The 14,810-nt window shown below is 39.1% G+C and overlaps 1 protein-coding gene across 1 annotated transcript in view; it reads right to left on the minus strand.

Moving 5' to 3' along the window:
- Positions 1-14,810, minus strand: part of LOC111340061 (uncharacterized) — a 45,483-nt gene that overhangs the window by 14,963 nt on the left and 15,710 nt on the right. The window contains exons 12-19 of the mRNA XM_088759541.1: positions 5,795-6,067; positions 4,352-4,633; positions 3,210-3,323; positions 2,806-2,833; positions 2,024-2,211; positions 1,074-1,190; positions 402-586; positions 83-202 (exon numbers count right to left, since the gene is read on the minus strand). Coding sequence (XP_088615667.1) covers positions 83-202; positions 402-586; positions 1,074-1,190; positions 2,024-2,211; positions 2,806-2,833; positions 3,210-3,323; positions 4,352-4,633; positions 5,795-6,067 — 1,307 coding nt within the window. The remainder of the gene's footprint in view (positions 1-82; positions 203-401; positions 587-1,073; positions 1,191-2,023; positions 2,212-2,805; positions 2,834-3,209; positions 3,324-4,351; positions 4,634-5,794; positions 6,068-14,810) is intronic.

Here is a 14,810-nt window from a genome sequence, read left to right on the forward strand (position 1 = left end):
CTCACTATATGGTATATGATGTATTTGATGACACTCAAATAAAAATCCGCTAAAAAAGTGATTCAAAAATTCTCAAAATTACCTTCTTGGCATTTCCTGCACCGTATTTGAAATCCTGATAACAGAGCCCAAAATCAGTCAACTTGCATACACGATGCTCATCGAGAAGGATGTTGCGAGCTGCAAGATCGCGATGAATTATCTGAAATTGAATAAAGGATGCGATGGACCGGTAACGAAATAAATAAAGAAAAAGCATTTCACATCAAAGAAGAAAAAGGAATAAAGAGGTATGTTTCCAACTGTTTTCGTGTGACTCAGTGATTCCAATGTGCCTGATCATTTTAGTCGTGTGGTGATCGATTTGCGTAGTGTAATTCAAGAGGAGTTTGAGCACCTACCCCTCTAGACGCGAGAAATGTCATACCATTTGCGATCTGTTTAGCGAACAGCACCATGTCATATGTTGTCAAGTGGTCGACCCTTCCGACCCCACAATGATAGTGGTCGAAAACCCCCCTGGATTTTCTGAGGTAACCCAGCAAGTCACCTCGCCACAGGTACTCCATGATAAGTATTGGCTGAGCTAAATAAGTTAAAAAAGAAAGCGGTGGCAAATCAATATGAAGGAAACAGAGAAGACGTTCCAAATTCTAAATTGTTCTAAATTTAATATACTTATTTTAATCATATGGTAGTTTCTATCTGTTATTAATCAAAGTAGAGACAAAGAAAATAGAAAGAAGTAAATACGTGGAAAGAAATGCGAAGACAAACAGACACATACGGCACATAGAGAACTACGGACAGACAGACGAACTGAAAGACATACAAAAAAGAACGAAGATAAATAGGCAGAGACATGTCATCCTAAATCGAACCTTTTATCACCATTACTACGTAAATGTTACAGAGCTAGCAAAAAGACTGAATAAACCACACGAAAATGTAAATATTTCTTGAATTAGCTCACTATGGTTGTAACAGAATTTGTTCTACCAGCAGTTCACCTCAGTGATGCTTTTATCCTTACTGTGACTAAGCGGATTCCAATCATAACAACAGCTGATTACCTCCAACTGTAACACAGCCAATGAACTTAACAACATTCTCATGGCCCATTCTTCCAAAAAGTTTCAATAACTCGATCTCTCTCAGCAGGGCTTTCCTTCCTTCCTCTCCAGAGATTGCTAGGAAACCACAAAAACAAACAATGCAATGATGTATTCATAGAAACGATTTATTTTGTGGTTAACGCGTTGAATATTTGATGTTAAATAATTAGCACATGTTACAGTGCATAAGGTCTACACATCTAAATCAAAACTCAAAAACTCATTCATGTTTGCTAAGAAAAAAAATTAGTTGACGTTTCTCTTCATTTGTATGATATTTCATTTGTATGATATTTCTTCAACTAGATTCATCGTCTCTACCAATTAAATGTTAATAAATCCTTTGTTCAATTTTATTGTATTATATAAAGTTACTTCTTCCAAGATTAAATTTTAATGGCTTTTTGTTTTTTTTTTTGTTTTGTTTTTTCTATGGTTTTGTTTTTAATGATCAGTTCTGTTTCGTTTTTACGACTTATGACCGGTCCGCAACTTAATTTACTTAATGAGGTGATTCAGTTTTAAATCAGTTGGTTAAGCTAGGTCATGTACATCATGTATGGACATATGGTTCGAGTTTTTGTCTATCCAAAACTGCACGCCCTCTTGGCCTCTTTGAGGTTGCATAACAAGATATTTTCCGTCAAAAGCTTCTCAGAGGGCAACATTGCAAAATATTCGACGTCAGGGGAAATTTGCCTTCAAATATTGACCAACGACCACCACCGCAAAAGGAGAGAACGTGTTTGAAGGTGGGATGAAATTAAAGTGAGACTTTAATCATTATCAGTAGGAGTTTCTACTTTTATCTGCTTTCATAACATAAGTCGAACTCAACGCGCGTTCTGATTGTTGAGGATACTTCAATCAATGCTTTCAATAACGAGAGATATTAAAAATGTACTTACGCAGGTAACACTTGGCAGCGACTGTACGATTTCCTCGTCTGCCACGGGACCGACCCAGTAGCGCTCGCCACACTGAGCCAAATGCCCCTCTGCCAATAGGCTCACGAAAGTTCAGACGGTCAACTGCAATCTCCCATTCATCCGTGTTTGCGTTTACCTGACCCATTCCAACCTCATCTTGCTCTTCACTGAATAATTGCAGATGGAAACACGGCTTTAATTTAACTATGCTTGTTACCTACCTCTCCTTATGTCTCTGAGTCTAGCTCTTTTTGTATATAAAAAAGGCATCCATGCGAGTGTCTATTAAATAATTCATATTAAGCCCGTCGTAAAATTCTCGTTTGCCTATGGAAAATTGTTGAAATAGGTGAAATTTGGTTACTAGTTTACTGACTGAGACTGTGCCACATCATTCCAGTGCCAGAGATTGGATTTTTTAAAAAACACTGAATGAATACAGTGTGTGGAATCTGAAGATACCTTGTGCCGACTTAGTGTTTTGCATTGTACGTCATTTGAATACCGTGCCTCTTACGTGCCTGTCTAAGGGTTAGTAAATCACTAACCAACGCCAACCGAAGTGTTATCTAAATATAGGGATCGGTCTACAATCGAGTAAAAAAGTAAAATTTAAAATGTATCTACAAGAAGGAGCAAGCTAAAATAAGACACAATTTTCTCGGCAGTGGCGGTTAACAATTCTCTGCACAGATTTCTTCAAGAGTTGAAAACCTCAGATATAACAACATACTCAAAGTAACCAAAGACAATATACTAACCTCAACCTGCTGGGCACCTCTTGCAAAGCTTTTTTCCAAGAATATGTAGAAAAAGATGAAAGAAATGGCTTCGTCATTAACTCAGTCAAAGCCTACGACTCGTTTAACAAATCATATTTAACTTATCTCAGACTATGACTAAAATTAAAAAGGAATAAGGTGGCTTGCCATGGTAACTAACTGGATATAATTTACGACCTTCATGTCATTTTATTAGCTAATTAATGGACTTGCGGAGAGTGAAAACTGACCTTCCACGTCAGTTCTGAAAATGCAGAATGTGACCTGATAAAAATAGCTCATTTAGAAACCTAAACATTGACATGTAAAAGTTCACAATTGCCGTATCAAAACATCTTGTTTTCATCGGGTAACCTATGGCACCTCTTTAAAGTTCCTTTTACCTGTCGCACGGCGTTTTTTGATGTATGCATTGAGAGACAGCAGGAAAATTACAGCAGCCACAGGTCCGCCAATGTAGTACCACTCCAGGGAACTGCTGGAAGGAGCTGCTGGGGCTGGCCCATTCCATGTAGGAAGCAATTTAGTTTATTAACAAAGGAACCAGTGTCGTTAATTCTCGGGGTATAAAGTTAAAGGAGTAGAATTATTTATCTATTCGTCTTGGCAGAATGAGGCAGAGAGATGATAAGAAGAAAAGAAGGAAGAAGCATAATATTTTGCCATCGATGGAAGGAGAGAGAGATGGATTGGTGGTAACAAACATCCAATAGAGTACAATAGGAAATGACTTCAAAATACAATGTGACTTAAACACTGACCAGCGAGTCTCCCTCGTGCCATTATGTTTACCATTGCATCAGCAGATCTACTGCCAGCTTAGTTGAACGCCTCACATGAATATTTACCGCTATCACCAGGCTCAGTATCTGATATGGTGATATTGCTCTTAATTTCCCTTTTTCGATTTCGACTATTGCGTTTTGAATGTTTGTGGCACCATCTTCTTTTTTCCAGTTTACATTCTTTGCTTTTTGGAACAGGCAAGTCAATTTGAGTTTCCCTCCTTCCAATATGGAAGGTAGCTCTTTTGGAAATATTTTGACAGTGGGTAGTTCTGTGAGGACAAATACGATACACCTCCAATGACTATGACATGCACCGAAAGGCATATTCATATTTTTTGGACATCAGAGTTACCCATAGAAGGGGTAACTCTGATGTCTGATGTACCCCTAGAAGGGGTAACTCTGATGTCCAAAAAATATGCCGATTCTTTTTTAAAGGTATTTTATTTAATTATTTATCTATTTTGTTGGTGAGACAGCTTTTAAAGTGGTTAGAAACTCCTTGTAAATGTAAATGTAAATAGGAAAAGTACCCGAAATATAAAAAATGTCATCATAACAAATGATATAGTCATTTCCACGTATGAGATGCTGCTATTGTTTCTAACTTCGTATTGATTTGATGATTCTAGTTTCAAGAAGATGAAAAAGAAAACAACAACAACAACAATGGAAAATTTTAGAAACATAAAAAGGTTTTAGTTTACAGCAATGGCCTTGCAGTCACACTGGTTTACCTTCAACGTCCAATGTCACAGAAGAGCGAGCCACAGTTCCTAGCTTGTTACTTGCTTCACAAGAATATTCACCACTGTCCTCTTCCACAACCTTAGTAATAACAAGTGTACTCTTTGCCTCATCTAATCGGGTATCTATAAGTGCTCGTTCTTTTAAGGATTCTCCATCTTTTTTCCAAGTTATGCCTATGGTTTCCACATTGACTTTGCAGGTCAATGTGAGGACTTCTCCCGTTATGAGTGTTTGATATGTCTCTGCAACAACTTGTGCAGAGGCTTTACCTACATTGGGAGAGAGAAAATTGATTAAAACCGTAATGTCACTTTGAAATTACAGCTGCAGTATCAACACAAAACAAACTAACTAAGAAACAATAATATGGAAATGAACCGATCCAGCTCTGGCCTTTAAATAATGTTTTTTGAACAATTAATTGACTTAGTCTCATTACGAGTTAAAGGTTCCGTAATTTAACTCTGCGGATAGATGTGAGAGAGGTAACTATCCAAAGAAATTCTTTCGAACATTTGATCGCAGTTTCACCGCATATCTCGTTCAGGAATGGAAGCAGTTTTTTGTGTTTCCATTACAATGTTCATTGTCAAGATTTTTCTGTCATACGCAGAAATTGCTTTTGAGTTTCGCTTTCCTTTTCAAATCCTTCTACTCTACTCTGAACCTCTTGGATCTTTCTGTATCAGAGGTCTATCTTCGTCAAAGTGTTCCAGCTAAGATGTTCGAAGCATATTTTGAAGTATTTCGTATTAATCAACAGACGATAGCGCCATTACTTATAGTTTTTCCTTGCTTTATTAATCTTTCCAGATGTACTCAGTTGACTCAAATATATAGAGGATTCCTTCAAATAATTTCTTACAAATCTTATCTCTACGTAATGAAATAGGCTCAGGAACATTGTCACTTAGGATTGATTTCGCCCGTATTGACTCTTGAGCTTACTCAAATGTAAGGAGGTTCTAACTTCAGTGACATGAAACTTCAATTATAATTATACCTACGTATTTTGTGCACGATCCTCGCAGTAAAGAGCACTGTTTAAGCAATAGTGAAAATCAGACTTGAAAAAATTCAGGCCTGTACGGGATTCGAACCACTCACCTCTGCGATACTAGTGCAGCGCTCTACCAGTTGAGCTAACAAGCCAACTAGGAGCAGGTCATCAAATTGGTTCGACGTAAATCCGTAAGATGATATACCTATTGCAGCTTTTAGTCTTTTTGTCTGTACAAATCAGTTCATAATTGAAGCTATGTGTGGTCTGGAAGCAGTTTAACTGCACAACTCTTGAACTCTTGCTTTCCTCCTTTCTCACCACCACCGTCACCTGTGTCTTTATCTTTATCTCCACATTCATCTCCAACATCTTCATTTTCATATTCATCTTCATGCTAATTAATAACAATCTTTTTTATTAAACTTACCATGAACACTCAGTGCTGCAGAGGAACTAGTTGAAATTTCTTTGTTTTTTGCTGTGCACGTGTAATTCCCCTCCATCTCTTTCGTGACACGTGGTAATTCCAGCAGTGACTCTCCTTCTTGATCAGTCTGATGGATACCAGATGGCAGGTCCCCATTATTAAAATCCCAGACAAATGTTACTTTTGGAACATCTGAGGCTACGCAACTAAAGTTGACAGGGTATCCTTCGGTAACAGACTGGTTTAATGGAGGCGCAATGATCTGGAGAGAGACTTAAAGTAAAAATATCCCCAAGTTAAACAAAGGGTCGCATTGTCCATTTTTATCTTATAATTACACCCCCCCCTCACCCCCCCCCCCCCACCGCTCGTTTCAAAATAAAAGCAAACTACGTAGTTCTCAAACCTATTTTTAATCCAAGTTATTTCGCAATCAGTTTTTTTTCATGTTTGGTATAGATATAGCCCAGCCCAATGTGACGGTAGAATAATTTTTTTTTATTTGCCCTAAATATTTCCTATCTTAGCAAAAGTACGGAGCGATGATGATTTTATTATCAATTCATTAATTTTTTTCGTTCATTATAAAAGGTTAGTCGTTGTAACTGGTGTAATGTCAACAAGCCATGCTACCATCTCCCAAGATTACCTGTCTCTATAAATTCCTAATATAGTCTTTTAATTCGATAAATGGCTTGGCAACAATGGTAAAAAATTACAAAGGGTTTCAATTCCGTGAAAAAAATACACCAAATCTGTCATTTTATACACTCAAATTGTCCGTTGTAACAAAAAGGTACAAGTTCATAATGACGTCAGGATTGTTTTCATATATCTCTTCATACTTTCGGTCGCTGATTTAGCATGGATGATTTTACTGAAAATCGCTTTCCAACTTCAATAATAAGTACTTATTAGACAATGATGCACCAATAGCCGCTTTGACAAACTGCAACGCGTACACTGTTACTAATTCTGATAATGTCCCTGAAATCATGACTCGTCAGTCATTAATATTCATCGAGTAATTTAATGAGGAGAAAGATGAAAAGATAAATTCAAATCTCATTTTCTTAATAAATGCCATGTCAAAAAAGATGGAGTCTTGAGATCTCTAAAGTCAAAATTCCTCAAAACTGCAAAGACTAGGGATAAAAGGAATTTTATAACATAGCTAGTAAATTTGTCTCATGAAATTAAATTGCGCGAGCGTGCTTCATATTCCTATTGTGTACGGTCATGACGTCAGCAAACAAATCCCTCGAGAAAAAAATTTTCTCCGCGATCTTTTCACTTTAAGATTTTAACTAGTTAAGACTTCGGTGGCAATGTACGCCAAACATGGAAAATTGTGAGCAAGCTGATGAGGAAGAAATGCCTTACTTTTTCTTTGAGAATGGAGTTTTTAACTCCCCAAAAAGAACAAAAAGTAAAAGAAAACAAAGAACAAGCAACGCCGTCATCCCGTTTCGCAACTCTGAGGCAGTCGGAGTTGGAACCTATCTTGGTAGAGAGACACTGAAAGAACCAACCAAATAAAAAACTGGTCCGTTGGAACATTCAAAGGTAAATAATTTTAGCTCAAATGTTTTTAAGAGTAGTTTTTCTCTTTAGAGTTGCTATGAAAACAGTAATCCTACTGCAGCCATCGGCAATGTCAACATTTCAAAGGAGCGGCTCGTAACTAATACTTAAGAGGCTGTCTCTCTTATTTCCACCCGGTCATTTTCGCGTCAAAAATAATTTTGCCTGAAACTCTGTCAACAGAAAGACTTTACTTAGGAAAGAACGAAATTAGGTTTGGTTTGTTTCGAAATAATTTTCTGACTGCGTTAGAGGCCATAATTGTTTCCCAGTCTCTTGGGACCGTCGCAACGTCTCCAAAATTGAAAAATAGGCATATTTTGTAACATTGTAAAATATTTGATTCGCATAGTTAAGCCAAGAAATTTGTATCAAATTGCTTAAAAACCTTTCTAGTTTGCCAAGAAAGTTAGAATTTTCCCTCTCAACATATCTGAAAAGGCGAATTTTAGCATATTCTGACCCCTGTAAATCTCCATCTGCCGATGGCCGAAAATAAGCTGGATTTAGACGTTAAGTTTTAGGATTTGGGACCTGGTTGACAACTCTATCCTACACAGCCGTTAAGTTTAGACCTTTATAGGCAAAAAAAATGCAAAAATCCCTGTACGTTTTCGATTTTTTAAAAAGTTATGACCGTTTGAATCAGCATGTGTACGAGCATTCGCGATTTCATCACCTACACCAAAATCGCCGGAACTACTGGAGCAGATTTCGTCAAAAATACAACTTACCCGCTTTGCAGCCTAGCTTCATGGCTCACTTCAGTATTTTTGTAATAACAAAACTGCTGAAATCCATGACAACCTCAACAAATTGCTAGGTATTGCCTTCGAAAAGTAGGCTGCATCCATCGTGATTCGATCGTGGTATCAAAACGAATGGTCGGAATTATGGCCACATTTCGCAGTTAATTACCCATTCAATATCGCTTCCGAGGTGAATTTTTCCAGAATAAGAATATGAAATCTCCATGTCTGGAAGCTGAGGGGGAAATGAAGGTTTTACGCTTCTGAAGTGAAGAAATAATCGCTTAAATTTAGATCACGACGATCCAGTTCGATGTTGTACTGTTCTCACAAAGGTCCGCACAAAAGAGAAGACCGCTGATAGCTTGTGCCGTACGTTGTGTCGTATGATTTAGTTCTATCCCAATTTACACCTCAACGTAATATCTGGGAAGAAAATTGTAGCTGAAATGAATAAATGCTTTCAAGCTGGAGTTTGATATGATATAATTAATAAATTAATTTCAAATGTCCTGAGCTTGCTTCTCTCGGTTCCGCGTCGATTGTGTCCACAGACCAGCAACTTGTCAATAGCCGGAGAAATCGGCTACAAACGTGATAAAAATTTTGACACATGCTTGGTATGAACAGGTGTTATAAGTGTTGCTTCTGGTAAATCTTCAATCTTTTTTATGAAACAATATCACTGATTGCGACAAGCTGAACACACTTATCCCTGTTTTCGTTAAAAATGATTTTGACTTGAAGAGCAAGGCTCAGTACGATGCCTATATCGTGTATCAGACACTGCTTGACATGTCGTCAAACTAGGTACTATCTTCCAATGATTTACTTCTGAATTCTAAGTGAGTAAAGCACGAGAAAAATTAATGTCACAGATATCATAAGCTTTGAGTATTACACTATAACAACGCCGTCAGAACTTGATATCGGAACTAAAGGAAGTTTGTACCTGTAGACAATATTCTACACTTTCAGCAACTGTATAGGACATTGTTTACATAAGTCTACTGTTAAACACACGGACAATCCTTAATCACGTCGGACAGTTTGTCTACGAGGATCTGCTTTTTGTCTCTCAGTTTTACAGGGATCTCAAAATGACTACAGATGGCTCGCAACAAAACCACATTGAATTTCTGAAGTGTGTTACTGTGGTAACGTTCACAGAGGTCATACGTGTCGTAGCAGATTGGATGCGAGACTTTGATCTCTTTGTTAACTTTGTCTACCAGATCTTGTCTCTCGGAATTCTCCTGGACGCATTGGACATCTTCCTGCTCGTCCAGCGATATCCCGATCACACCCTGATCTTTGCGTCGCATTGCTGCTAGCTGGGAGAAAAAGCTCTGAACTTGGCTCTTTGTCAGCCACTGTTCTCTAGTGAACAAACGTGTATTTGATTCATTTTTCGCATTTCGCATGTCCACTGCAACTTGGGCGGGGTCTGCCTTTCGCCCGGTTCTTTCTCCAAGTGTAAACCGTGCCGTTAGGTATTCTTTTACATTCTCTGAAAATCTAACACTGCCCCTCGGTTTGCTTACGGCCCATCCTGTTCGTAGAGGCGAGAGGGGCGAAGTATCCCCAGGAGAAGTGAGTGGTATACTGGAATCCGACGAACAGCTCAAACACTCGATACCAGCGGTATCTATTGACGAGAACTTAAGGGCCCAGTCCCTTTTGATTGCAGCATACTGGCTTAACCTGCTGACTGCATGCTTTCCAACGTCCAGGTGGAGCTCTAGTTGCGAAAACGTTTCGAACACTTCAACACACCCAAGCACAGAGCATTCAAACAATGGCGTTGTACTCTCTGTTTCCTTGCTGTCCTTTGAACGACGCTTGACCACACGCTTTTCAGGAGGATCATAAAACCCTTGAGATTCTATGGTTTGAAGGGACGTTTCACCTTGGTGCTTAATATAAAACACGTCATATCGGATGTACTTCCCTTTACCGATGCCATAACATTTCCAAACTCTCAAGACCGGTATCTCCATATTCGAAGTTGTGGAAGCTACTGAAATGCTCAATCTTATTTATACAGAGAGTGTTTTTTGATTCGTGGACTATGCTAACTGCAGCGGTTGTTCCCTTCACTGGGTGTTGCATGAATGCATCTCTCATGTCCACGGCAGTTAGAACATCGTGCCCTTCGTTGCAGTAAGCGCAAATAGAGGACTTCATTGGGCAGAGGATACGATCGCAAATGCCTTTACCAGACTGCGGCTCCGAGTAGTGATAACTATGAACTTCAACCCCAACTCCTTTTGCGACATCTCTCACAGCGGTTACTAGGGAGCTGTTATGATAGCAACCGGCTTCATCTGACCTCAGATGAACTTTCTGCAGCAAAGGATTCTTGACTTTCAGCTGCTTTAGAAGATCTTCGAGAATTGACGTAACTGCATACCAGTCCTGAGTACACTGATCAAAGAGGTGAGCGTACGAGATGACTTCCGTCGTGTTAGACTGGCCTCGAGACACAACGCTGCTAATGTGCCAACTTAACCCTCTTTTTCCGTACCAGTAACTTTGCTTCTCTCTATAGCGCAGCTGCAGAATTTCATGGCCCAATCTATAACAAGAAGACACGAAGTCTGGTCAAGCTTTGCGATGATATCTTGCTTTACACATTCCTGATTCACGGACCTCATAATGTGAGTTTTCCACTGAACGATAGCCTCCGAGGATTTCTGAATATCGTACAAGTCATTTTTTTGGTCCTCGCTGTAAAAAACTAAGTAATTTGGATATATCAACAAAGTTCCAAAAATTCCGTTCTGTTCACAATCAGCATCACCGCGTGCAGTTGTATGGTATATTATCAACCATTTTCTCTTTTAAAGTCGTCCAATTTAAAGCCAAAACACTGTTTGTCATTTTTTCGAAAATTTTTCCCATTTTGGCCATGCACCAGTAAACATAATTTGCTTACTGCATTAGCAATGTTGCGCGAAATATTTTAGTGTGTGGCCACGCCGAGGAAACAATTTTGCTTGCATGCAACATTTCCATTGAACATTTGTCCTTGAAAGTTCTCTAGGTGTCAATGCATATCATGGTCTGCTTTATTTATAGGATCTTGCAACAACGTCATGCTCTCCGCGAGTTTTATCTTGTGCAGCTTGTAACAAGATACACAGATTACTGAAAAGCACGAAATACAACAATAATGCAAAATGATATTAAGCAGAGTAATACTTATAGATAACAAATAAAAACAGTTGCACTATGATCACGTGACCCCTGGGTACTCTCTTAAATTTCCATTAGGGGGTGTGCTGCAAAGGTTGTTAAACTCGACTCTAGGGACTCAAAGGACGAAAATCGATGCCTCCTGGTTTCTATATCATTGACGCAAAAAGGTTTTGTGTAAATGTCTAAACACCAAAAACAGAAGGAATGTTATCTTGCAACAGCGTAAACATTGGTGTCAAATAACTCTCCAAGTTTATTTATCTGGTATCTCGCCTTGCGTGTATGACGTAAAAAATGCTTTTGTAAACATGTAGATGTTGAGAGGTAAGGTAGGGCAGAAAAACCCAATATTTTACGCATTTTTCAGTACAGCTGCTGTTTCCCGATTATAAGCATAATTGACTAACGTCACAATTTTGTAGTGTTGGAAACTTTGGTTGTAGATTTCAAGTTTGCTTCAAAGCATTGTTACAAGTCGAAGTGAGATTTAAGTTATCAAAATGCACTAGCTGCCACATGGCCTCCATGTGGAATGACGGTACGTATCTTGCGACGAAATCACAGCAGCTGTTTTGTTTTAGATTCACTTGCATGCGAGCTTTGGCCCAGATGTTAATCAAATCCAAAATACTGAGTTCTGACCTTTACCGCACCTCAATGTATGTGTAGATATTTTCTTAATTTAAACCGCGGTCCACATTTCAGGACAATACCTTAGTGGTAAGCTATAATTTACATAATCATACTTACGGGAAACTGTTGGAACGAGTTCTGAAAAGATGGCATTAATTTCCCTTGACATGTCGAGATGAACTGCATTTCTAGTATTTAATTGCTTTTTCCGGCCGTTGTGCAGCGGGTACTGGCAAGTGCGACGTCGTCGCCAGTTTTGACCCATGTTTCCTCTATGCTTTTCGCAGATTCAAAGTTCTTCAAGTTGATAGGAGGAAGGTCGTGTTGCAACCCTGACCTGTTAACGATAAGCTCATATTCTTGTACCTTTCTTCTAAGCTGACCTAAGTGACATGCTTGTAGATGATCATTGATGTCAACTCTACATTCTGAGAGCTTTATCAACCTCGCTGAAGACTCGCTACAGACTGGAGCCTTTCTGGTTTCGAAAAAGCACTTGCATGCCATACTACACTTGCAGGCCTTCCAGAAAAAAAAAAGGGCCAGCGGGTTCACACGCAATGGTCAAGCCGGACCTCTGCGAAAACAGAACCACGGCTGTGCTCGATAGTGCAATCGTTCAGCCTTAAATTCCAAATTTTTAGCCCCCAGACTTCGACATATAGACTTGTGGAGTTCTATGACTGATTTTGGAAGAGATTGCAGCAGCGATCCAAAGTTTTAACTGGACATTAAGTGCGAAACATGGCTTTAGTTTTCGAGTTTAGTTCGCAACAACCAGTTAAAGAAGAGTGTCGATACACGCCGACCGCTGAAGTTTGGAGTTATTTGCTGGAGTTATCATTAAGCTCACCAGTTTGGGGAGCGAGGAACATCTGGAATCTCACATAAAGCCAAGGTGCGCCGAAGGTAAGCTGTATTTATGACGAAATCTGCCCCAGTGGCTCCATTTTAGTGTAGGTGAAAAAATCGCGAATGTTCGTACATGTGCTGATTCAAACGGTCATAACTTTTGAAAAATCGATAACGTACAGGGGTTTCTGCATTTTTTTGGCCTATAAAGGTCTAAACTTAACGGCTGTGTAGGATAGAGTAGTCAACCAGGTCCCAAATCCCAAAACTTAACGTCTAAATCAAGGTTATTTTCGGTCATCGGCAGATGAAGATTTATAGGGGTCAGAATATGCTAAAATTCGCCTTTTCAGATATATGAGAGGGAAAATTCTAACTTTCTTGGCAAACTAGAAAGGTTTTTAAGCAATGTGATATAAATTTGGTGGCTTAACTATGCGAATCAAATATTTTACAAGGTTACAAAATATGCCTATTTTTCAATTTTCGAGACCTTGCGACGGTCCCAAGAGACTGGGAAAGAATTATGGCCCCTAACGCAGTCAGAAAATTATTTCGAAACAAACCAAATCTAATTTCGTTCTTTCCTAAGTAAAGTCGTTCTGTTGACAGAGTTTCAGGCAAAATTATTTTTGACGCGAAAATGACCGGGTGGAAATAAGAGAGACAGCCTCTTAAACTGTCACGGTTTTCGACTTATATAATTTTAAACATACAATGTATTATATTAGAAAATAAATGCATATTTTAAAAAATTAACCCGCAATGTTTTTGTCTTTATTCAAGCTTGGTGCAACGAGAAAAAGAATTGAAACAACAATCGAGATAATGATTGTGGGACAACTGGACAGAAACTTACGAAGATTTTATGCCGAAGCAGGAAACAGATCTGGTGAACCGTACAATGAGTAAATCCACTCTTCTTGGTTTCCGGAATTCTTTCGAAAGGTACCTCAATGCGCCTCCTTTGAACCATGGCCTTAAACTGGGCTCAGACCCTCGTTTCAAAAGATGAAATGAGATGCTGCACACCCAGATCATCACCTCGAATCGTCAAGGAAAAAATGAAAAGCACAAACCAGCGATGGAAAATGAAGATTTGGCGAAACTTAAAGCTTCTCAAACCATCGCAGTCACTAACCCTGTTTCCTTGCTTCGAAATGTGTGGTTTCATGTTGTCCTGTTTTTTTTTGTCGGAGAGTAAGAGAAGGGCAAAGGGAGCTCAAAAGATCTAGTTTCACATTTGAAGCGGATGCCTCTGGAGGAAGGTTCGTCCCAATGGCGCATGATGAGGTAACTAAAAATCATCCAGGAGGTGTAAGCGATGTCCCAAGCAATTAAAAATTGGCACGGATGTACGAATCCTCTGATGGAAACGACGGTTACAAAGCCATGGAGCTATATATCTCGAGGTTGAATCCTAAAAGCGATGCATTTTTTCAATATCCAAAGAAGCAGTGGAATTACGATGATGACGTTTGGTACGATGCTCGACCGATCGGTGTCAACAAGCTCAACAACATGATGAAAAGCATCATTGAGGCTGCAAAACTGTCGAAAATGTACACCAACCACAGCGTTAGGGCCACTGCGATCACGTTGTGGTCAAATGCCGGAATCCAAAATCATCATATTATGGCAATATCTGGTCGCCGTAGTCAGCAGAGTCTGGCGCACTACAACACGCAGCCTTCCACTTCACAACCACAACACTGCAGTGAAGTTTTTTCAAGAAGTCTGACAGCCGAAAGCACTCATTCTTCTGGCACTGCTATTAACACTCGCACTTAAATTCAAGAGAAGATCGAGATGACAGCGGCAACAACATCAAGCAGCTATCTTGGCTCGCTCTTCAACAGCTGCACGATACAAAAAGCACATGTCCACATCAACTTTGGTTTACAGTCCAGCAACGGACATTGACTTGACTCTAGCATGTTTTTCAGCTTAAATGTTTTCAAATATTTATATTATAAAAGTATGTTTGAAATATTCTT

Source organism: Stylophora pistillata, chromosome 5 (assembly GCF_964205215.1).
Source record: "Stylophora pistillata chromosome 5, jaStyPist1.2, whole genome shotgun sequence".
Classification (NCBI taxonomy): Eukaryota; Metazoa; Cnidaria; class Anthozoa; order Scleractinia; family Pocilloporidae; genus Stylophora; species Stylophora pistillata.